Source organism: Sebastes fasciatus, chromosome 9 (assembly GCF_043250625.1).
Source record: "Sebastes fasciatus isolate fSebFas1 chromosome 9, fSebFas1.pri, whole genome shotgun sequence".
Classification (NCBI taxonomy): Eukaryota; Metazoa; Chordata; class Actinopteri; order Perciformes; family Sebastidae; genus Sebastes; species Sebastes fasciatus.
The window spans coordinates 22,129,148-22,153,654 of NC_133803.1; the positions used below are offsets into that span (position 1 = coordinate 22,129,148).

At 44.3% G+C, this 24,507-nt stretch overlaps 1 protein-coding gene across 7 annotated transcripts in view; it reads left to right on the forward strand.

The window, feature by feature from the left end:
* Positions 1–24,507, forward strand: part of fgfr2 (fibroblast growth factor receptor 2) — a 52,824-nt gene that overhangs the window by 10,176 nt on the left and 18,141 nt on the right. For 4 of the 7 annotated variants that reach the window (XM_074646650.1, XM_074646649.1, XM_074646648.1 and 1 more), the window contains exons 2-8: positions 1,497–2,373; positions 5,217–5,472; positions 12,776–13,033; positions 13,353–13,427; positions 18,093–18,262; positions 19,936–20,059; positions 24,136–24,326. In XM_074646650.1, the coding sequence (XP_074502751.1) occupies positions 5,292–5,472; positions 12,776–13,033; positions 13,353–13,427; positions 18,093–18,262; positions 19,936–20,059; positions 24,136–24,326 (999 nt within the window). In that variant the 5' untranslated portion in view covers positions 1,497–2,373; positions 5,217–5,291. The remainder of the gene's footprint in view (positions 1–1,496; positions 2,374–5,216; positions 5,473–12,775; positions 13,034–13,352; positions 13,428–18,092; positions 18,263–19,935; positions 20,060–24,135; positions 24,327–24,507) is intronic. The other 3 variants (XM_074646654.1, XM_074646652.1, XM_074646653.1) reach the window with 2 other exon arrangements.

The window sequence follows — 24,507 nt, forward strand, 5'->3', positions numbered from 1 at the left end:
ATTATTATTATATCATAGTGTCCTTGAGCAAAACACAAGCCGGACCTGCTGTAAGGGTGCTACACAAGATGCCTGATTGTATTGGTTGACATCGCAACCGTTAGGCAGCATCTCAGTGATGGAAAGTAATAATTTACTCAAGTACTGTACCTAAGTGTGATGGATTCGTACTTCTTTAGAGTATTTCTATTGTATACTACTTAACACTTCAACTCCATTTCAGAGAGAAATACTGGACTTTTTACTGCACTACATTTATCTGATGGATATAGTTACTAGTTACGTGGCAGATAAAGTTCTTATAAAGTTCTTATGCAGTATGATGACTTTCAAACTGTTATATTTTATGTATATTTAAATATTGTTGTATTTACTACTGATGCCTTTTAATCACTTAATGTATCCCACTTCTCAGCATTTTTTATTTTGTATTTACGTATTTCAAGATTCAAGATCCAAGCCCTTTATTGTTATTGTTTAGTACAACGGAATTAGATTGTGACAATCCCATAGGTGCTAATGAAAAGATAATACAATAAAAAAAGAGATAGTGCAATATAAATATAAAAAATATAAAAGATAATACAATATAAAATATAAAAATACAATATGTATATTGATGAGATGACAGTTTTGCCAGATTACAGTATTTACATTGTGGTTAAATATTGTATGTGTTTGATGCACATATTGGTACATATTTCTTATATTTGTCATTTCTTATTTTTTAATTATTCATATTTCTCTACATATATTGTGGCATTATGTACATAATTTACCTGTTACACACTCCTTTATTTCTATTTTTCTAATATTTCTTACTGCTTTTAAATAAGAGCAACTGTAACGTCCAAATTTCAGACAAAGTATTTCTGATTCTGATTTGTTGGGTTGTTTGCTCTATAATGCATCGTATTTTAGAAGCTGGTGATATATTTTCTAAGCAAAATCTTAAAGTTCATTAAGCTGCTAATACTTCAGTACTTTTACAGGACTTCTTCTTAAATTTTATTTTTCAAGTATGATGCATTAGTTATAAAACATAGTTAGTGCATTAGTTATATAAATATGTTATATAACTAATGCATCACACTTGAAAAATAAAACTTTGGGCTTAATTTGGATTCCCTTCTGTAGGCCTATAGCCGACATGGTTACAACAGGTATGCTAAATGTTAATATGTTAGAATCTGTATACTTCAGATAGTGGTGTCACTAAAACATAAAAAGTGCAGTAGCTGAGTGGGAGGTCTGGTTGGATTGACGGATGTTAGGGACAACAGGGGTCAAGCACAAAGCTCTATATTATAGAATATAAAGTAGTAATTAGGATGAACTTTCATATGCTTTTCTACAGCAATTTACTGAGGGAATGATGTGAATACTTCTTCCACCACTGCAGCATCTAAATGAAATACTGTATACTGTATGGATGCAGTGCGTCTATGTGTGTTTGTGTATGTTTGTGTGTGTGTGTTTAATGTGCGTCTCCTCAGCAGATGGCATGTCTTGGCCACTGAGGGGCGTTGTTACTGCGGTCTGAAGCTCCAGAGCTCCGGAGCTCCAGAGCAGCGGATCAGGGGCCTCATTGGACCCAGTTTGAGCTCGTTGATCTCAGGCAGAGAGGCAGAGAGGCAGCGCTGCAGTCTGATGGGCGGAGGAAGGAAGGCTGGGCCCAAAGGCACTGCGGCCAGGAAGCAGCTCCAATTACACTGGGGGGGGATGACACCCACTGGAGTGAAGGAGGAGGAGGAGGAGGAGGGCAGTGTGTGGAGACGTAAGGAGGAGAAAAAACCCGAGTAAAACCTGACAAAGCGTCTGAGAAACACAGCGAGGACGGTTCGCTGGAAGACGAGAAAGAGACGCGAAAGACTTTTCAGCTGAGGAACGCACACTGATGGATTTTAGGACATTTTGCATCGGACAACTATCCTCTCCTACCTTTTAAACTCCTCCTTTAGTAGCTGCAAACTTTACTTACTTAGTTGACAAGTGCGCTGCTTGCTCGAGAAACACTGGGTATGTTTTGCGCCCAAGAAGAAGAAACTTGGTGACGGTGGTGGAAAGTTGTGGTGTGTTTTTCCCCCCCTCTGAGCTGTTTATGAAGGATAACGTGCGTAAACTCGGATTTTCTTTGCATGGCATTGGACTACGCTGCCAGTCGGAGTCGTGGTTGGATTATATCCTCTTGATGCCGGCTGATTGTGGAATAGTAAAGTGAAAACAGGCAGAGCCTCGCAAGATTTTTTTTTTTTTGGTGCATTGTGGAGTTTGGAGACATTCCTCCTTTTTCTCTGGATTCAGCTCATGCTCTCTCTCCTCCCTTATCTGTGCATGCCAAAACACAGATCTCCACGATTTTATTCCTCCCTGGTAAGTATTTTCTGTTTGGAATCAGAATCAGAATCAGAATCAGAATCAGAATGTTGTGTTTATTGCCAGGTGTAAGAGGTTTACACTAGGAATTTGCTTTGGTTGTGTTGGTGCAAGTTAAACAGTATAATGACAAAAGAATAGATAAAAACGTTAGAATAAAATAAGAATGAAAAAAAACCCAAAACGTCTAAAGCTTCCTCACAATCTCATCTGTCGAGGTTTTTGGCTGTCATGACAAATAGGTGGTTGTAGAAATGCTTTGCGCATTTTGGGCTATGTTTTTTTCAAACTATTTTACAACTTTCAGAGTTTTCTAACCGATACTTCACCCTTTTGAGACTTATCTGTAAAATATGCAACATTTTCTATAAAGTTTATTTCAGATTTTCCTAAATTTACATAAAAAAATGAATGCAATGTGCTTTGTTCATATCGCATTTTGTGCTTTTTTTCTTATGGCTGCATGACAAACTATTTTACTACTTCTAGTTGCACTTACAGAGTTTTCTAACCAATACTTCCCTTTTTGAGACTTTTCTGCAAAGTTTTCTATAAAGTTTATTTCACATTTTTCTAAATTTACATTAAAAAAAATGAATGCAAATGTGCTTTATTCATATGTTATTATCTACCATCCTTCATTAAAAGTGAAATCTCCCCTTGTTTATTCTAGAAAGGTGCTGGAGGGAACTATCCAGCACCTTGCATCATCACTTTAGGGCCCATTAACTAACAAAGTGTCCTGGTTATTTATTACTTTGCTTCATTTTCTACATTGCATTTATGGTGCCAATTATCCCTGTGACCGCGGTTTGTTTTTTCACTGCTTGGTGCCCGAGCCCTAAATCACTGAGCAGCTCCAAATGAGCCCCTATTGTAGGAAAAAGCCAACTGATTTGAATTTCAATAGGAAATTCAATCAGTGCCAAGAAAATCTCATTCAAAGCCCAGTTTTAAATGAAGGCTGTGGTCATGTATGGAGCAAATGTGTCCAAATGTCATGTCGTCAGCAACATGCTAAAAGGAGCTTTTTTAAAAAAATGAGAAGCACATTATATCAACTCTATAAACCCCTTTCTCTTTAGTTTTATGTCTTTTTATTTATCTTATTGTTTTTACAGTTCTTTAAGTGTGGTTGTATTTTATAGCTGCAGAATAATCTAGATTTATCAAATCAGAAACTTGTGCATTCCTTCTTGGACCATTTTATGTTACCTTGAAAGAGAAAACAACACTATCATCCCATGCAAATGTTGGAGTGTAATTGTACAAATTATTTAACTTTTTTTCAGTTCAAAGTGTGCTCTACACACTTTTAACTGATGTAAAGTCAATGGTTTCTGGCTGATTCTGGTCTCTATTCGTCCTGCTGTAAAGTTTTCAGACAGCAGTAAACTTAATGATGCACTGATTGGTTTACAACCATTAATAATTCATACATCTTGAGCTGGAACTATGCAGAATTATTCGCCTTAATTGCAAAATCAAACCGGTGCATATCTCTCTTAATAAAGTCAGAATTCAGGGATTCACCCCTGACGTCATGTGCAATCCCTGAGGGGGTGAATTAAAGATACATCAGCCTCTCTAAAAGTCAAACTACATGTGTTCTTTTGCGGGTGAAAACCAATCGATCCGTCCAGCTGGAGCAGAAGGAGCTCAGAGAAGCGTGACTTTCACCAAACCTCCTGAGACACTGGAGGAGCACCGTTCAACCAGGCAGATGTCTGGCTAAACAGATTGGTGTGTGTGTGTGTGTGTGTGTGTAGCCAATATTGCAATATTGCATTTCAATTAAAGCCTTACTGGTTTCATAATCGAGTCACGCAAATGCAATAAGAGCCTCGTAAGAGAATACAATTAACACTGGTGCAGCAGCGTGATGGGCAACAGGTTTGGAGCATCTGTTAGAATAAACGACGTCCAACTGAACCATACTGGTGCCACATTGGCTGATATGATGTCCATAACAGTGCCAGTGATATTTTCATAACATATTATGCCTCATCTGTTAAGAATACATTTTATTTTTTATTTGGAGGAAGAAAAAAAACAGAAGCAGTGTGGTAAAATGAGAGGATAATCTTGGACTCTAACCACACTTTACACTTACTTTACACTATACATCCTATATACCACTTTATAGACTGCATGTATGTACATATTACATTTATTTATTGCACATACTACATTTTTTTTTATTGACGGACTGCACACACTATGTTCACCCATTCACTCTGTATCTTTTATGTCTCTATTATTGTTTTTATAATTTTTGTATACCTTTACCTCTCCTGTGTTTCACTCTGTTTGCTGATGTTGCTGCTTTGACACCTGAATTTCCCTCCGGGGATTAATAAAGGTTCACCTTATCTTATCTTAATAAACATCAGATTTGTGTGAAATTTGATAGACTTCAAAAAAGTCTGATCCTTGAGCTGTATTGTAGTGGTGTGACTCATCGAACTGGTTAGACTGTGAACACAAAGACTTTACAAAGCTCTTAATTGGTTTCTCTAAAACATATTTAGATGCGTATAATTATAGATGAAAAGCAAAGAGAGATGCAGGTTGTGTGTGTGTGTGTGCCTCACAGCTTCGGTATGTCTGTGGCATGGCTTGTTTGACAGCATTTTGAGACACTGTTGTCTGTTGCTTTCTCTCGCTTCAGTTATCCGTCTCACTTTGTCAAAATAGAGTTAAGGAGGCTTAATGGTGCAGAAATAAGTTATTTGAAATTATTATTCCACACTAATAAATTTGTTTTATTCCCCCCCTTCTTGCTGCTCATCCCTCCGCCACCACCTTCCCTTCCTCTTTTTCCCTCTCTCACCTCTCAGCCCAGGTGATTGGGTGAATTCCACTGAGTGACAGGCCGACCCGGCAGCAGTTGATGGTTGGGCGGACCCCCTCCGATGGGATCAGTGTCCAGGGGGAGGTGGAGAAGGGGGATATGGGGAGCGCTTGCCCCCACTAACGGGATGGCCTCGTGGGCCTGGCTGCTGGCCGCTGTCCTGCTGTCCCTGCTGACCGTCAGCGTGGCCCGGCCACCACTCACCGCCACCAAGGAGGAGGAGGCCACTCTGGAACCTGAAGGTAAGCAGCGGGGGACGGGAAGGGACAGAAAAGAAGAGTGTGGGTGGGAGGTGGAGCGACCATTTGTTTGGTTTGTTTTCAGAGAGCAGGTGTAGGTGTGTCAAGTTTGATATGCATCCTTTCCTTAGAATTCCTGTCCTTATCTAACTTTAAATGTCAATCGATGAAAATCCACGATTGACCTCCAGCAAAATGAGGGATATTTAAATTTCTACAAAACAACATGGTTTCTTGGTCACTTATACACTTACAAGTTAGTCTGTTTGAAATTTCTTGCAGATAAAATGTTTTTTTTAGCCCTTCTCTCCGTTTAAACTTCACTAGAAGTCTAACAAGTAGAATGAATGGAGTCTATGTAAGACTTTGGGGGGATTAAAATAAATAAACTGAAGGAAAACAACTAACCTCAGCATGGCAAGCCTCTTGTTTTCCTCACTGTGAGGCGTCACACTTTTTTGTTGTACTTCTGCCGCCGATGTCTGTGGTAGTTCAGGGTATACTTGAGTGTTGAAGACAGGTTTGTGACCCGGCGTGGGAGGACAAGGGAGAGCTGTGAAGGAGGGTGGGACTGTGTTTATGCTGGCATTTCTCATGCCCTGCTTGCCTGGAAAGAAGCACAAAGAGGGAGGGAAAGGGAGAAATTAGGGTACAGAGTTCAGAGCTTTGCTTTGTTTCTTTGCTTCACGACTGCCTGCTCTGCGTTTTCTGCAAAGTTGAGGAATTTTAATATTGTAAAGTCATTGTTTAATGGCGAAAACATCTGAGAAACCTTTTGTGAGAGCTTTTTTTCTTTTCTTTTGAGGCTTCTCCATTTTCTGTCTCCAGTCTGGTCAGAAACCAGCTAATTAGAGTTGTTGTGATGGATGGTAACTCACATTCCAAAGCCTTTTGTTCCTGGGCTTTAATCAGCATGCTAATTGTAAGTTGGGCCAACAACAGAGCATCACTTTTTTTTTTTAAGCCACTTCCCCCACCTCTCCCTCTACACACACATCCACTCTGTAGCAGGTCTTGCCCTTTGCCCTCGAGGTCAGGTATCGTTCTTACCTACCATGATGAGAGGCCACCGGAGCTCTCCTCTCCTGTTGATGTTTTTGTTGTTCTGTCCTGTCGCAGACTGTTTGGCTCCGAGCCAGCGGGTTCAGAGCCCCCACATGGCCCGGACGCTACGCTACATGGCCACAGAGAGGACAGGGAGAGTTTTCCAGAGTTATACAATCCTCCAGGAAAGGTCTAAGAGGATTTGTGCATATTTGACTTCTCCTTTAGATGGAGAGATTACAGAGCTGCGGTGAAGTCATGTGACTGGAGATTAAGTGGCTAGACCTGGGGGTCACATGATGAGGGATCAACGGGGCACAGAGAACCCGCTTATCTGATCCCGAGTCAGTTTCCCTGCCGCACATGGCAAACATAGATTTTTTATTTTTAACTGCAGCTGTGTGTGATTGAATCAGTGTGTCTCCTTCCGTTCACCGCTCCCGATGGGCTGCGCTGGTGTCACCTGTAGGGCTTAGATGTTAGGGAGACAGATTGGCTGGTCCCGCCTTCTACATAGACGTTAAGGATATCCAACCCCCCCCACCTCCACCCCTCTCTGCCCTGCAGCCTGGGTCACACCGCTGCTTATGTGTGGGAGCAATAATTGCTGTAGATTCATCAGATTGCATATCAATGTTGTCTCTGTAGAGCCCACGCCTGCACCCCTGGTGGCCCTGCTAGTTTGTTTACCTGTGGCTGCTGTAACAGTAGAAGTAGAGCGAGCGCCCTGGTTAAGGCCTCCACAACAGACCTATTGTTGTCCCTGTAGCCACTTCAGTATCTACAGTGTTTACCTTGTACCAGGCACTCTCTGTGATTAAAATACTCTGAGTGAGCTGAATAACAATGGTACCAAAGACTGCAGGTATGTGTCTTTAACATTCTCTGCTCTCTGGTCTGTTCTCTTTGCATATAACGCAGAATGAATGTGGCAGCAGACAGGAACATTGAAGGCTGAATGTGAGTGCAGCTGACAAAAGTCAGCTCATGGTCTGGCTGTACTTTGGTGCAATCGCTGCCAAACTCTGTTCCTTAGAAAATGCTCTGATCTGCATGGAGGCAAGCACTTCAAAAGAGTTGAGTGGTTAAATAAATAACGGGTACATTATGTCTCAAGGATGAGTCTCTCATGCTCAGACAGACGCAAGAAACGGATGGAGGCTTGTCAACAAAAGACAAGTTTTATTTCTTGAGTTTCTGGTCTCTCTCTCTCTCTCTCTCTCTCTCTCTCTCTCTCTCTCTTGGCACATTTCTGTGTTTATTTGCTGCATGATTTCTACTCTTAATCAAGTTTCCACCAGTAGGCTTTACCTTATTTAATATAGTCAGCTTGTGTTAAACACAATTTTCTTTCTTTCTTTCACAACCATGATGATTATAGACTGCTAATTAACATCATAGTTTTCAGTAGACTGTTGGCAGTTGTATGTGAAGGTGGGAATGTGACGGAGTTGCAGGCTTAGTACCCATCTGTAACACAGTACTATCTACACAGTAGGAGTGCGGTGGTAAAAGAATAAAAGACTCAGCTGGCCGGTTAATGACACAGAGTGTGTGTCTGTGTGTGTGTGACCGTGGCGATGGCAATGGAACTGAACTCTAAACAAACGCAGTGTGTCGGCCGGTGGTGTGACTGGGGGGGGGGCGGTGGGGCTGAATATACGGCCCTCACACAATGACTTTTATTAGCCTGCCGTTGGCCGGTGTTAATCTTGAGGGTTGAGTGTGTTGGTGGTTGTGAGTGTGTGTTATTTGCCTTGGCTGATGTGCCAGAAAGTACCTTGTCACTCCAGCGCTCGATCTCACACCTGTCTGATAAGAGGCTGGGAAGAGCTGCTACCTGCGCCAGCTTGTGCCTCTCAGGTCTCAGAGGACTGTCCGGTGTATGGCAGGAGGCAGAGGGGAATCTGAGCCAAGGCCAATCCACTCCAAAATGTAATGGTTTCTTCTTTGGTCCATGCTGCACTCTTCCACTAAGTTTCATGAAAATGGAGCCAGTAGTTTTCTGTAATCCTGCTGACAAACAGACAAACAAACAGAACTGAAAACATAACTTGGCGGAGGTGATGAATACAATTTAAAAAAATATATAGATTAAAAAAACTATACTCTGGTACAAAAATGAAGATGCAATTTCCTAAAAAAAAGTATGCATTTTAATTAGATAATCTACTCAAAACCTACTCAAAAATATTTTTAGAGTATGATCTGTCGACTTGTTTTTGTGCAAGGCACTGAGCCTCCTGCATGCTCACTTTTCTGGAAAAAAGTGCTGAAACAATTAGTCGATTAATATATTAGTTTATCGACAGAAAGATAATCAACAACTGTTTTGATAATCAATCAATCATGTCAGTCATTTTTCAAGTAAGAAGTAATGAAACATGCCAAATGTTTTCTGGTTCTCTGGTTACACCTTCTCCTTTTCTCTGTTTTATATCATTGTAAACTGAATATCTTTGGGATTTGGACTGCTGGCTTGAACTAAACAAGACATTTGCAGATGTCACCCTGGGCTCTGGGAAGTTACGATGGAAAAAAATAATAATTGGTAGATTCATCGATATTGAAAATAGAGGAAAGCACTGCTCTGAGGGTCACTTCAGTGTCAACCTATAAGAAGATTTCTGGAGATAAGGGAGTAGTAGCCAGTGGGTTAAAGGGGTCGGGTGGGGTTCAGGGAATGCCTTGATGAGGGGTGAAGGGGTGGGCGAAAGCGGAGGGGCTGTTGCCATGGACGCCAGCAGGAGCCAGTTCATGGAGCTGCTCCTTTGTCATAATAAAAAAAAAGAAAGCTAAGGAGGGATTTGAATGTGAAAAGACACTGACATCAGAAAAGAGGGAGAGACAAAAAGGGGGAGAAAAGTCCTGGGATTTGACTATGTGAGGAGGATGCAGAGGAAAGAGGAGAGGGAAAAAGGAGGGATAAGAAGGGCAGCAGAGATAATGTGATTTGGTAGTGTGTGTGTGTGTGTGTGTTCTTGTTGGTCTGCATGCATGCTGAGTGTGTGCCTCCGAGATGGCAGTCATTACATTTAGTCCACCTATCCCATTGTGCAGAACACTATGGGGAGGAGATGGGAGAATAGATTTGCAGCCTCTCTGCAGAAGTGAACTCATAAGATCATAGACGTAAGAAAATCTGTCTTAAACTCCACCCTTAACAGACAGACAGGAAGACAGACGGCCGAGGAGGAGACATTGGTGGGAAATTGCTTGCTGCTTTTTGCCGCAGACACTCGGGCTGAGAGACTGATTATTGTCAGCCAAGACGGTGCGAATGAGGACGAAGAGATAGCGAGGAGAGGACAGCCTGAATCTATCACACCTGATAGACACTTGTAATAGCTGTCAGAGAACGAGAGAGAGATGGGTTTTTGAAATGAAGGTGTGCTTCAGGAGAAGAGAGGCAAAATGATAGTGATGATGGAGGGAGGGGAGAGGAGAAAGCTGTTTGATAGAAATCGTGCGTGAGATGGAGAGGCTGCCGCCCCCTCCTGTGCTGCAGAGGGGGATGAAACTTTGCAGAGATGAAAAATCTGCAGTGAAGTGTTTCAACTCTTCAACTCAGCATGCATCCCCGGACCCTTGTAAACTCTCTACAAGTGGAGCAAGGTGTGTGTGAGTTTGTGTGCAGGCCTGTATCTCCTGGTGTGCACGTGTCTGATACATGCATTTATTAAAGTGCAAATTCTGTATCATTATTTTTTCTTTAGGTTCTTGCTGCATTCACTGTGTGTGTGTGTGTGTGTGAGTGTGCTTACGTGACACCGGTTCCCATGAACAATCGGGCATGCTGGAGGTGTCAACAGGTTTGGGAAGGGTCAGGGTTGGGTCAGTAGGGTCAGCGGGGTGGGAGCCGGAGGGGGATGGAGATGTGTGGGAAGGGGGAAGCTGAAGGGAAGGTGAAAGAGGGAAACGAAGGAGCAGCAGCAGCAGGCAGAGGAGGAGGAGGAGGAGGAGTTGATGGAGGGGGACAGATGGACACAGCAGTGATAAGAAAATGAAGGTAGAACTAACACGTGCATGCTTTCTTAAATCAGATGCACCATTTGGAGAGATTCCTCTCCTTTCCATATACTTCCCTCCTTCCCTGTCTCCTTCTTCCTCTCCTTGAAGTGTAACACACTCACACACACATCCATGTGTCTGTATGAGTATCATCTTTCTATGAAGCACCTCCCTTTCTCTTCAATGTGCTGACAGACAGTATTGTGTGTGTATGTAGTACGTTCCAGGTGTTGCGTTGCTACGTCAGCCTCAACCATCTTACTATTGTCCATACCTGCTATAACTTCCCCGCAGCAGATACCTACACCGCTTTGTTTCCTGGTAGTTACGACATCTCTACAATCTCTCAAATTAAAACAGCAAAGGAAAAGCTGAAGCCAGTAATAATGTCAAAGCAAAAACGCAGAGGCCCCCGGTGTGGAAAACCATGTCGTAAAAGGTAGCGGAGACAGCTCCCATCAATCAGCACAGGAGCTCCACCTCTTATCAGACCACACACTCAGTCCCGGACGGAGAAGGAGGGGTTAATTATTTCCGGATCGAAGGAAAGAGGGAGAGAAAAAAAAACACAATACAGGAACTGTACCTGTGTGCGTCTACTTGCCCGGGGGGAATGTTTAGAGGCTCGCACACATGCCTCGACCGCTGGCTTGTGGCGGAATGACTTTCCCTTCCTGTCGAGGCTAGAGTGTGTGTGTGTGTGTGTATACTTTACATTTAACACACATGCAGGGCACAATAAAGGGGGAGGAATGTTGTTGAAAAGGTGTATTGAGGTACAGGAAAGGCTGGGAGAGGCAGTGGCACGCCTCTATAATTACACCTATCAGCCTTCAGTCAAACACATATACCTTCATCGCTGGCTTTTTCCTATGCTTTTCCATTGTTGCTACTTTCCCCTCTCCAATCTTTGTAATCCCTTTCTTTTTAGCCGCTCTCCTTCAGTTCCCTCTGGAGAAAAAACACAAACAGTTTTGGACATTTTTGTACTGCAATAAAAAGAGCTTGGAATTTCTTCCAGTCTTTTCTCACTGTGGATGGTTGCACTACGTTTGGGCGTAGTGAATGTACACATTTGTGCATGAATGTGTGTGTGTTAAAGTCTGCAAGAGCCTCAGTGTGACTTGGATTGGCTTCGGCATACAGTATGTGGCAGAAGCCCAGCTTGCATTTCAGACAGGTTTTCCCCCCTTTTGCTCAACATTCAGTCACAGTTTTTTAGAGTTAACGTATGAAATCTGTCGTGATGTAGAAGTGCAGTCTCAGCTACGGACTCTCTTTGATATATTGGACATTCACCTCGTTCTCTCCGTGCTGTTGTACAAGTTAGAGGACACGGTGTACACACATGCACTCACAGGCGGACTTGGATTTTGTCCCAGAAGTGAAGGTTTTATGCACTTTGGAGTCGACAGGAGTTTCTTGCTCTGTGCCTTGGCCGGCAGGTCCTGGGCAGCGGTTGTAGATCCTCCATGGCCGTGTTGTGAAAGAGAACCAAGAAGAGAGAGAGAGAGAGATGGAAAACAGGAGTCAGACACAAGAGTCAGGCTACAGCCAGGTCAAGGTTTTCGAAGCTTAGGCGCAGAGTCAAAACCGAAGGAACGCCAAAAAGGAGAGACCCGCCCCCCTCCCCACCCCTTCTCCCTTCCCCTGCCTGACAACCGCTTCCGTCCCAGACCTTTCTGGCTGCTTTCCTTTCTGATGGGCAGACGTGCTGGACTTTTATTACCTTTATTTAGGCTGCAGAGGTCTGTCTGTACTGCTCCTATTCATCCATACACACTGGCTGCTTGGCATCTCTGCTAAAAGGGATGGGTGGTGGTGGTGGTGGTGGTGGTGGGGTTGCGATGTCCAATTCTCACCTGCTCTCAAAGCATCGATTGTTTTTTTCTCTACACGCTGCTGGCCGTAACTGCATGCTCTGAATCTATAAACGCCAATCACACTGCACACTTATAACACAACAGTGGTATTTTCTAAAGAGCTCCATTTCAAATGACTGACTGGGGATTTGTGGTAACGATATGTTGGTGTGACGGTTTAACAGAAATGGGCCTCCTCTTCTCTGTATTGCTCCTCCTGCATAAGTTGATTGAAGTGCATCCATTGGGGGTGATATGGTGTTTTTGTTTCTTACACTATGGCTTGTTTCTTCCTCTCCCACCTCTCTTTTTCCTCCTTCTTGTGCACCCTCTTCCTCCTCCAATCTGTCCTTGCCCCCTTCAACCTCCTCCCCCCATTCGCTCTGCAGAGGCATCGAACAAATACCAAATTTCTAAGCCCACGGTGTGCTCAGTGCACCCGGGGGAGTTGCTGAAGCTGAGCTGCCCTCTGCCGCCGACGGGGACCATCACCTGGACCAAAGACGGCAGCTCTCTGGGCACCAACAATCGCACGGTGATAGAGCACGAGGTGCTGCAGATCCGTGATGCCACGGCCAAGGACTCGGGCCTGTACACCTGCACCAGCGTGGGCAAAGACACGGTCTGCTTCATAGTGAATGTCACAGGTGAGTCAGGGATCAGACAGGTCAGGATGGGACAGGGAGTTTGGAGATTTAGGGTCGGACTGCAGAGCTCGGTTGAGTCCAGGAAGTGGCCATGGAGGAGACATAGCCGGGGATGAAGAGCCTGAATTTTGTTCTTCCTGCACGACTCTGGGCTCCAGTGTGTGTGTGTGTGTGTACCGCTAGAGTAGCATTTCCTTTACAAATTTGTGCGTGCAAATTTGCGAGAAAGTGACTGCATGAAAATTTTTGCATGCGATGCTGTACGTCTGTGTATGCGGATTGCGAAAAGGACGGCAGTAACCGTGGTTACTCTGTGCAGATGCCATCTCGTCGGGGGATGATGAGGACGATACAGAGCGATCGGAGGACACGGGGGCGGACGGAGAGCAAATAAGTGAGTATGGGAAGAAACGAAAAAAGAGGGATGAAAGAGTTAATGATGCGCTACCCTTCCTCACCAACTCTCGCACTACTTAGGCGCACTACAGCAAACGCACATTAAGCGACAGTAGAAGCCTGTGGGTGCACCGATCTCTCTCCACAATCCCTCTCTCTGTCTGTGAAATGTTGTTTCTATCGTGAACTCAACCCTCACTCTCATAGTAGCTCAAATTACTTCCAACTAGGGCTGTCAAAGTTAACGTTAGGATTTGAGCATATTTTTTAAACATATATAAGTATTAAAAACTTGACAAATCTCCCTTTAAGGTACATTTTGAACTGATGAAAAATGTGCGATTAATCGCGATTAACTATGGACAATCATGCGATTAATCGCAATTAAATATTTTAATTGATAGACAGCCCTACTTCCTACAGTAGCATTTTGGGAAATAAAGGGATATATAGGGAAAACAAATGTAGAGAAATGTGCAGTCGCACAGTGTAAATGGTCAGCATGTTGTTCCATGTATAATGATTCAATGATGCAACATCAAACAGTACTTCTCATAGGTAAGAGTTCAGTGAAACCAGCAGAGATGTCACACTGAAGATGCACATTTTGGACATGACAAAAAAATAAACATCCAACATTTTAAAGTGGCATATCTCCCCATATCTAAAGCTGCAATCTATCTGTAATTGTCTAAAACAGTAACGAGCTTTCCCTAACAGCATGTCAAAACTTAAGTCTGGAATGCTGATTGTGATAGCCAAACACTTACAAAGACTTAATCCCTAAGCGAAATAATCTACTTAGCTTTGTCAGTGTTTATTAGCACAGTTGCGACTGTGCGATTATGATTAAGGCAGGAGAGAAAGCGGATGGTTCTCTATTCTTTTGTGATCGGGAGGAGACAGCAGCTGTTAGCAACGCCAAAACTCATGTGAACTCTGCCCTGCACTCACATCTCTGCTATTCTATACCTTAGCATTCCTGTCGAGGCCTAAACTGGGAGATTTTAGAGTGCGTGTTGCATAGTGAGTGTGTGTGTGTGTGTCTCCAGGGAATACGGAGATTCCTGACATTCCTTTAGCCAGTGTCTCTCAGGTAGTCAGGCCTCATGGAGCCAGCCAGCCAGCCAGTCAGCTGGGCTCATCCATTATGAAAAACAACCCATCTGGACCCAGTTACCCACCTGATGGGCCTGTGTGTGTGTGTGTAAGTGTGTGTGAGAGAGAAAGAGAAAGTTTTTACCCAAGTTTGTCTATGCATTGGTGAGTATCTGGGGTAGTAATGTGGTTATGTAGCCACGTTCACACATGCATGCGTCCACATACACACTGCAGTAAAGACGAGGGCTTCCACATCTTGTTAAAATTCTCCACACGCATCACGTCTCACCGTGAGTCCACCTCCTCCTCCACTTTTGGGCTGACTGTAATTGCCTGAAATCCATTAAATATGGGGGAGAGAGAGGAACTCAGCAAGAGGAAAAATGGGGGAGTGGGAAAAGATCCAGCCATTCTGGTGGTAATAAGCTGTTAGAAAACAAAGAGAAAGCTGTTCTGGCATTACAGTCGCATTTTCTCGCCGTGTGCGTTTCTGAAAATTCAAAACCGAGATTGTTATTAAAAGAAAGGGGGAAGAAGAGGAGAAGGAAAAGAGGCAGGGGAGAGGAGGTGGTGGGGGGTGTTGTTGGATCGGTACCAGCACTTCTCTGAGCATGGCGTGGAGCCTTGGCCGAGGCGCCGAGGACTGGAGCGAGGGAGGAGGGTGCATGTAGGCGTGGGAGGGAATGAGAGCGGAGAGTGCGGGGTGTAGCTTTATAATCGTGGCTTTTTTTTTCTTTTTCTGGAGCTCTCAGAAGGGGCTGGGCATCAGGCCACTGCAAAACAGAGCATTTTGATTTGACTTTGTATAGAAGATTGAACCACAAAAGTGTGTTTGTCCATCGTCAGCCGTGGGTGGTGTTATTGGAGGAGACGTGGAAGAGCCTCTACAGGATGAGGGGAACTGTGTTTAGGGGAAGGGTGAGGGTGGGGTGGGGGGCGGAGGAGGGTAGCACTGATGTCATGATGGAGTTAAAGAGCCACGTGGAGCTTTGCTTTCTGCGTTCAGTCCTGTTGTTGTTGCAAAGTGTCTGTCCTTGTTGACGACTTACTGTTTACATCCTCACTCATTGTCATTGTGCCTCTTCTTTAGCTGAAGCTGCACGGCAGGATGTCCACGGAAGAATAGATCTATCTCACCTGCATTATTAAAGTTAAGCCTGAGACATACAGCATGCAGCTAAAGCACTCGTGCACAGGCTAGAGAGAACAGGTTTTATATTGTTCATGAATAAATATTATATCTTCATAGATGATCTTAAAAAAAATTATATGTTAAAAATTAAAAAAATAAACTGTATTTCAGGCCTCCAGTGAGCAGCTTTAATTTGAAGATTATGGGCAAAACAAATTAGAGAGTTCTAAAAGAAAGTCATATTATTTGAAAAGAAATTCATGAGTTTATGAGAAGAATATTATATTATGACGAAGTCATAATTTCTAGAAAAAAGTCAACGTTTTGTGGAAATAAAGTTGGAAGGTTACAAGAAAAAAGTTTTGACAATAACATATGAAAGGCTCTTAAAAGCTGGGTAACAGCGGGTAATGGGGTCCTTCATGAACACGCAATTTTCTGCCAAAACAGTTTTGGCTTTTTCACAACAGTGATTTCAGTATTATTATTTTGTCCGAGCTCAACTCATTTGTTTTGAAGTGGGTGGGCCTCAATTGGAAGAAGTTGATGTCACGATCAGGATTTAGCGATACTTGATTTAGAATCTTTTGAGAAAAACTACTGTCGGTGGAGAAAATTCTCCTGCTTCTTAAACTCTCTAAAAACTCTTTGGATGAGATCAAAAATGTATTGACACAAATCTTGAAACAAGGGTGTTTCTATTAGCTCCTTAAAAAGCTGACATTTTGGAGATACATGGTTTCCACATACAGGACCAATACTATTGAAATCTCGTATTGTTGGCCCTAAACTGCCTTGTACAGCTTGCATAGATCAGATGCATGGTAAAGACATGGAGAAAACATTTCAATGTTGAAAAACTACTTTGGGTCACTGATGGATTTAGCTCTCCGGAGGAACTTGGAGAGAAAGAATCTTGACTCATTGCGCAGGAGTTCGATAACCTCAGCTCACCCCAGGCCAGCTTAGGATAAACAGCCGTGAGCGGGGATCCGGATGCACGGGGCTTTGGGGGAGGCGGGGGTTCCTGGCGTCCGCAGCAGTTGGGCCAGCGAGAGCTTGGCTTCATCTGGAGAGAGGTCTGGGGGTCGTCTCGTTTGAAGTGCTGCCCCTCCGGACGGAGAGCATGGGAAACAGCACCGCTCACCTTTCATGTCCCAACCTCATCCTCCGACCCGGCTGCCAGTTTGGGGTCAGAGGTCGTTTCGGAGAGACTGCCTCGCAATGGGCCAGTCTACCACCTAATCTGTCTCTGTCTGAACGGACGGAGTGATGACAGGGAGAGTGGACGAAGAGAAATGGAGGGGGGACTGAGAGGTGAAGATACAGGAAGAGAAGCACAGATAGTGAGAGTGAAGAAGAAAGGGGGATGACTAATTATAGTTTGAGCACTCGCCGTATGCAGGAAGGAAGAGCGCTGTTTACTGACTTTACTATCCAAGTATGTGCGACTTGTCCGGTGGTGCGTGCCAGAGAAAATGATGGGAGGTGTCCGATAGTATGCAGATTGGACAGGCGGGGAAGAGAGTGGAGGGAATATTCTCCTGGGATGTAAACTCATGTTTAGAGTCATGCTAAAGTCAGTAGTGGGCTTATCTGTGGGTATTCCCTCTGTTGCTTATATGGAGAGGAAGTGATGGTGTGGAAGACCGTTTGGGTTGTTGTTTGACTTTCTTCCCCTCTGAGCCCCATCTGCTTAGGCAATCACACTCCCAGGTGCAGAGAGAAAGGGCGGGTAGGGGGCTCCGAGGAAAATCCAGCTGACTGAGAGTCAGAAATTGGGAGAAAAGAGGGAACCAGAGAATGGACAAAACACAAGGAAGGTGACAGATTTCCAGTAGGAGAGTTTGCCGTCGATACAATCTGGACAAAAAGTGTGCGTTGAGAAATCCTTCGTTAAACGTGACATTCATTTTCTCCCCTGATGGCACATAATGATTTTCCAACGGTGATAAGCATCCATATCTAGCCAAGTGGCAGATAAACAGGGGAGCTATGGTAATTGGAGGAAGTGGAGGGAGAGAAAAAAAGCTGGTAAGTGGAATGAGATGAAATTGAATGTGATGGTCTAGTTACCCTCTTGGCAACGCCCAGGCACATTCTCCCCTCAGAGCTGATGTTTTTCCCCCCTCTGCAACACCGCCGCCGAGCCTACAGGGAAAGTGTGTGTTTTTATTTAACTGTGTGAGTGTGGCGCTCTGCGTTGTGTTACGCAGACAGCGGAGCAGTGAGTGTTGCCAAGGAGTGGTGGGGGGTGGGTGGGGGGGTCTCTGGGAGTGTTAGGAACGGTTCAGGTTTGGCTCCTCTGCAGTCACGCTTCCATGTATATCAGCCTTGGCCAGTCCAAGGCCCTGAAGCCAAACAGTTAATGCTGAGGACATGATTAGGAAATCTCACCCTGACTGAACACCAACTGTTCTCTGGTTGCAGGCGCTCCGTATTGGACCTCGTCAGCGAAGATGGAGAAGAAGCTGCATGCGGTGCCAGCTGCCAACACAGTCAAGTTCCGCTGTGCTGCGGGAGGCAACCCCCGGCCTAAGCTGCGCTGGCTCAAAAACAGCAGGCCTTTCCGCCAAGAGGACCGCATGGGAGGGTATAAGGTAGGATAAACAGTAATACATCATACTTTTTATTACAAGTGTCAACTCGCTGCCTCCACTGGCTTTTTACTGCTTTCTGTGCTGCAGTACTTCTGGGCTGAATGTCTTTACAAGGGACGTCGAGCCTCCTTCTTCCAATCTTTCCCTGTATGTCCTTTCACCCCTTTTCCACCCTTCACTGGAGAGACGGGAGGACAGCAGACAGAGGAAACGAGGGCAGGGTTTCTGGTGTGAAATTGGAATTGCTCATCCGTGCGCCTCCTCTCACCAGGATACTTTGCAGAGCCTCTCACTGTAACTGGAAATGGTTCTTTACCCCCAACAATTAGAAACTCAAGCCCGGGACTTAAGGGTTAAATGCCCCCAGACAGTAACGTATAGAGAAGGTAGGTCGCGTCAGGGTTGAACTGAGATGAGAATGCTGAGGTAACTCAATCAGGGAGAACAGGTCCCACCGGCTTTGGTCGGAGACTAGTATGTGATTCTAGCATTTGATTCTATTGTTATGAAATGTGATTTACAAACACTGTTGTTGAGCTGGTTAATGTTTAAAGTGGAGGAGCTTGATGTGCTAACTCTTTGGTTATAACGTTCTGCATAAAGAAAACCAAACTGACTTCAAATTAAAACTATAAATGCATTCCCTAATTCTTGGAAGGAGGACCTGGATAATGATATACTGTAGATGTATATACGACTTTCCTTGTAAATTTGTCTCTCGCCCTAGTCCCGTTTTGGGAAATAAACACTCCGAGTTGATTTATATGTGCTGAAAATACCTGAATCTCTATGTCATGGGAAAGTAAAGCTTGTGTTTTATTTCCTCTTTGTTTAAAAAAGTCTGAAATCAGCTACAACTAGCCTTTATATGAAGAATTCCTCCCCTGTGAGGGAGTCTATTTGGATTGCAGTTTAGTTATTTTTCTCCTAAATTCCTCTTTGTCTCTCTAAACAAGCAGTATTTACTGTATATGCTAGAGTCGTGCTGATCGAGTGGAATAACAGTTAAATCAGATTTAATTTATCAGAAGCTCCAGTGATGCTGAACGAGTCTGAGGTTCCTGGTTAATGACTGACGGTTTATGAGGAAACACATCTCCCTGCCAGGAAAGTTTAGGGCCAGATTATGTTGATGTAGCTGCTAATGTCGCTTCCCTTTGGCTTTCAGCAGACTCATTACAGCGCAGACAAAAAAACAGCCGCGACGTGACGGAAACGATACAGTCAGGCTGTCAGATACACTGTGGGCAGCTCGTTTCTCGCTTTTTGTCAACAAATGTTGGACAAAAGCCGTACCTGAGCCCAGCCCTGTGGCATAATCTCTCCATTGTGTGAAATGTAGGCCTGAACAAGCAGCAGCTATAGTCTGTCTTCTGTGTGCAGACGGAAACACTATTGTTAGCTCACACCTGTGGATTCCATACAGCGGTGAAGCTATTTTTGCAAATAAATTATGAATAACTGTGTGTGAAACGGCTTAGACTAGAAGGGTGGGGTTTAGCAGCCTGTCATCCGCCTCAATATTGTTTTCCAGCTTCACTCTTCCAACCAAATCCCCTCTGTCATTTTCTTTTTTTCATCTTTCTCATTTAGTGTCACCTGCGTTTCTCTGCATGTGTGTCTTTATTGACTGTGTCTTTGTAACGAGAACCCCCCCTGCCTCTCGTACCCAGGTGCGAAGCCAGCACTGGACCCTGATAATGGAGAGCGTGGTGCCGTCGGACAAGGGCAACTACACCTGTCTGGTGGAGAACGAGTTTGGAGGCATCAACCACACCTACACCCTGGACGTAGTGGGTCAGTACCGTTGCACAAAACGCAAACTCAGGCTCAGAGAACACCTGTGAGTGGAGGAATGGAGGGAGTGAGAGGTGGAGGAAGGGGAGATGGAGGGAGTGAGAGGTGGAGGAAGGGGAGGCAAGAGGAAAGAGTTCTCACAGTGAGAGCTGTTTGATGGTCCAGGTGCACTCTGGATGCAGGTGCAGGTCAAGAAGTGCTGCCAAATGTGTGGAAGCTAAAGACGCATGTGTCAACAGTTTTAACGTAGTTTACATTAATTGATATCATTTGGGTTATTATATATTATATATTATATTTCGGCAAATCTTACATGATGGTATTAGGTGATTATAGTCCCAAGTATAGTATGAGGTAGTCTTATAACAAAGTGTAGTTGTTTTAAGCTATTTGAAGCCCCAACTTGGTGGTTGTTTTGTTCTTTGTGCTAATCTAACTCCAGGCAGGCTAAAACATACTCAAATAATTATTTCTAAAAGGTCAATTAAAGGATTCAGTTCACCTAAATTATACACCAAAAAAAATCACTGGAACTACTTTTTATTGAAGAAATATTTCCTACCAAAACTGCTGACAGTGAAGTCTGTGGAATATCTGTTTCTGGGAAAAAAACAACACATTGTTGTCCAGTTTTTCAAATACAGTTTTCCATGATTTAAGCACCACAGCTTTGGCTAATAAAACAGAAACGATCCGCATGGCTCAAAATCATAAGCGGTAAGTGGAAAGATGTGCTTTTTGTGTGGTTTGGATGGCCTGTATTCCTTTAAGGTCGGCTAAGGTATGATGGGGACTTAAACCGGTGATCGTTTAGCGTCCCTCTCTAAGGACACAGAGTGCTGACCTCACGAGTTCAGACCCAACTCAGTCAACCCCTCGCTGTGACCTTTGGAGCGCAGAAAGCAAAGAGTGTTTTTTCTGCTCAGTTTGCAGAATCGATAGACGGCGGGAACAACAAGGGGAGAGGGATAAAGATAGATCAATGTGTGAGAGTGGACGGCAACGTTGTCCTTAAATTGATGCGGAGCTGCTCTCCTTTGGTCTCACTCGGACCAAAATGCACGCAAACATCAAAGTTCATCCGACACAGTTATTCTTCTAAAGGCTGCTCAGTAATGCGCAGATAACCCGGACAGACATGCAGCTGCAGCAGTTTGATTCACAGAAGAGCATTTAGGGGCCGCTGGTCAGTCCATGTCTGCGTCTTTATGTAGAATTATTCTCCTACTGTCCCCATTGTCCTGAGCAGACCTACTGTAATTACGCACTTCTTATTCCCATGGAGACGCTAATCAAAACAGGAGTATTATTTTCATTATATCAGATGGAGATTGAATACCTGAGGGTTTTTGCACAATAGGCACATGCACACAAACACAAGCACACACATGCTCCCCAACTCCGGCCCCCTGCTCTGCTCCCCTCTGGAGTTCGCTAAAGCTCTCCTTCAGACCGCATATTTCTGTTTTTTGTTCTGTTTTATTGCAGAGCAGTAAACCCCCTCTACGTCTGGCTCCGCAGCCACTGCCCCCTACAACCTCTTGCTTCATTTTCCTCCATTATAGTGGGGTGTACAGAGGGAGGAGAGGGGGGGAAAGAGAAAAGGAGGAGAAACAGAGACAGAAAAGGCTGTTCTTATCAGGTTTTTTTTGCCCAGATGACCTGCAGGATCAGCTATTAAATCCAAGAGGAACCAGCCCTTTCTGGTTCAAACTGGCCTCTGTAGAAAGGGCCGCAGTGGGACGTCCACATGACAAGTAGAAACAAATGACGGCTCTTTCAATCAGTGTGGCACCCAGCGGCCATGCGGCACTTTGTTGGTAGCCCCATGCCATCCTGTGCCATGCCGCGCTCTCTTCCTGTGCCTCTACCCCTCCCTGACCCTTAGGGCCCTGTGTGCCAAGCCACCAGGTTACCCAGAGTTCACCGGTCTCGCATGGGACGCCATGGAATGCCCCTGGTCCGTCTCCTCACGCTTCTTTTCCGCCTCGATCCCACCGCCGCTGCCATCAAATTTCTCCACTAATGACTTAATTGATAAATGGATTCAGTTTTGAAACGGGTCACTACATATTGGTCACAGCAAAACATAAAAAAGCACCGCAGGGTCGGCTCTTTCATTCAATTTCAAGTTTGTTACAAGACCTTCATTCAGTCTAAAGTAAAAGTACACAGGTATCATCAGAAAGATATACTTAAAGTATCAAAATAAAAGTACTCGTTCTGCAGTAAATGGTGCCCTGTGACTGATTATTATTATACATGAAATTATTAGATTTTCAATATCGATACATCAATGTGTGAGCAGCATTGTGTAGCTGCTCGAGCTAGATTTAACAACTTAATATAAAGTTAGCTCGTTTATTCTAGTGGTTTCCAACCCAGGGGTCGGGCCCTCCTAAGGGTCACAAGATGTGTCTGAGGCGTCGTGAGATGATTAATGGGAGAGAGAAGAAGTAAAAACAAAGTTCTGACACATAAATCTGTTTCCAGTTTTTGGAGTTTTCTCTAATATTTGCTTTTTGGTGAAAAATTGGATAAATTGACCTCTTTGAACTCTGAAGTTATTGAAACCATATGAGAAGTTTAAAGGGGTCACAAACCCCAAATACTGGGAACCACTGGTTAAATACATAAAATGCAATGTTTTTTAAAAACTTGCAGATGGAGAAGACATGTCTTCTTTTACAATTTCGTTTTCCCGTCATCTTTCCCTCCTTAAGTGTCGCTTTCTTGTGTGAGGTCGATGGGCCGTAAAGCAGCGTCTCTGCCCACACACGATATTCCTTTATCTAATTTAAGCGAGAATTGCTCCACAAACTTTTATTGTTTTTGGGGTTTCTCCATAATCATGATGTGGCCTATTTTTATGGCACAACACACCCATTCTGTCATTTGGTCTGAGTTGTCGGCTACGCTGCTCTAAATGCTCCAGCTCACATTTGGATCAGCTATAATGAAGGTAACAATGAATGTCTCCTTCTGCATGGGGTTTTGGCTGCTTTAGTAAATTATATCATGCCAGAAAGCATTCTGTTTGATTGGTGTGACAAAGACTTTGGCGACTGGTTGAAGTCAGTCACCTCTCTCTGTTTGGGAAAGATCGATCCGAGGTGGGCTGTGTTTGGATGGTGGATAGAAAACGGTGGGAAAGAAAGAGAGACAATAAACAAGGCAAGGACTAGGAATGTGCAGGAAGGAGGAGGCAGATGGGGAGGGAGGAAGGAGGGGTGGGAAGCATCTGATCTGACAGATTTCAGAAAGATGGAGCAGGAAGACAGGCAGGCAGACATATGGAAGAAGTCTCTGCACTCTCCATCTGTTGATCCCTTCCATTCACTCTCCCTGCTAATTCTCTCTCTCCTCCTTAAACCCTGCCTCTACCCTTCATCACACAGCCTCACCCTCCGACCATCCCCCCCTGACCCACCCCCGACCTTACAGACACACATACACACAAATGAATTCACTGCACTTACCTTGAGGCTTTGTTTTGGAAAGGCAATGCAGCGCCCCAGGCTTAGTGATGTCATTTTGTGTGTGCGTGTGTGTGTGTGTGTGTGGAGGCAGCGGGTGGTTGCTGTCAGTGTGGGGGTTGGTGGGCTCCTCAGCGTGGTTGTGAGGGCCGGGTAGTGTTTGAAAGGGGGCATTGTTCAACAGGTCTCGCTCTGTTTGGATTCGCAGGCCAAATGTTTGCTTGTAAAAGAATGCAGATAGCTGGAGATGTGGGGGTGCTACGAAGGTGTTTCACTTGCCAAGACTGGCACATACGTTTTGCTTAAACCCCCTCTACTCACATGCAATATCTATGGAAGTCCTCCTCCACCTGAGCTCTTTATCTTGTAGTGATAAATGCATCCGCCTCTTTGTTTTGTGTGAAGCCTCTAAATGCCTTTTAAGATAAGAGCATGGCAGCGCGGTCATGATTTTACCTGAGAGGGCTGCTGGGAAACATTCACACTCACAGTACGTGAAGTTCTGCTTTTGCACAGATAAACTAGACTGTATGATTCTTAAAGGGAAACGCCACGTTTTTTGAGACACCTCTGTGTAACATTTCCCCTCCCTCTCAACAGAACGGTCCCCTCACCGTCCCATTCTCCAGGCTGGCCTCCCAGCCAACACCACTGTACACCTTGGCGAGGACGCCCGCTTCGTCTGCAAGGTCTACAGCGACGCCCAACCTCACATCCAGTGGCTGAAACACATCACTCAGAACGGCAGTCACTACGGCCCCGACGGACACCCCTACGTCCGAGTGTTAAAGGTACGTCCCTGCACTTCCTCTTTTTAGATTTTATTCTCTTGATTAGAGTCCTTCCCTCTTTTTTTTCTTGTTGTTTTGCCAACTTGTTGCAGGTGTTTCGGATGAATTAGAAAAGTCATATAAGGAACTAATCATTTACATTTCCTCCCTAGAAGATCTCTTGGTGGTGATTTCCTGCTTT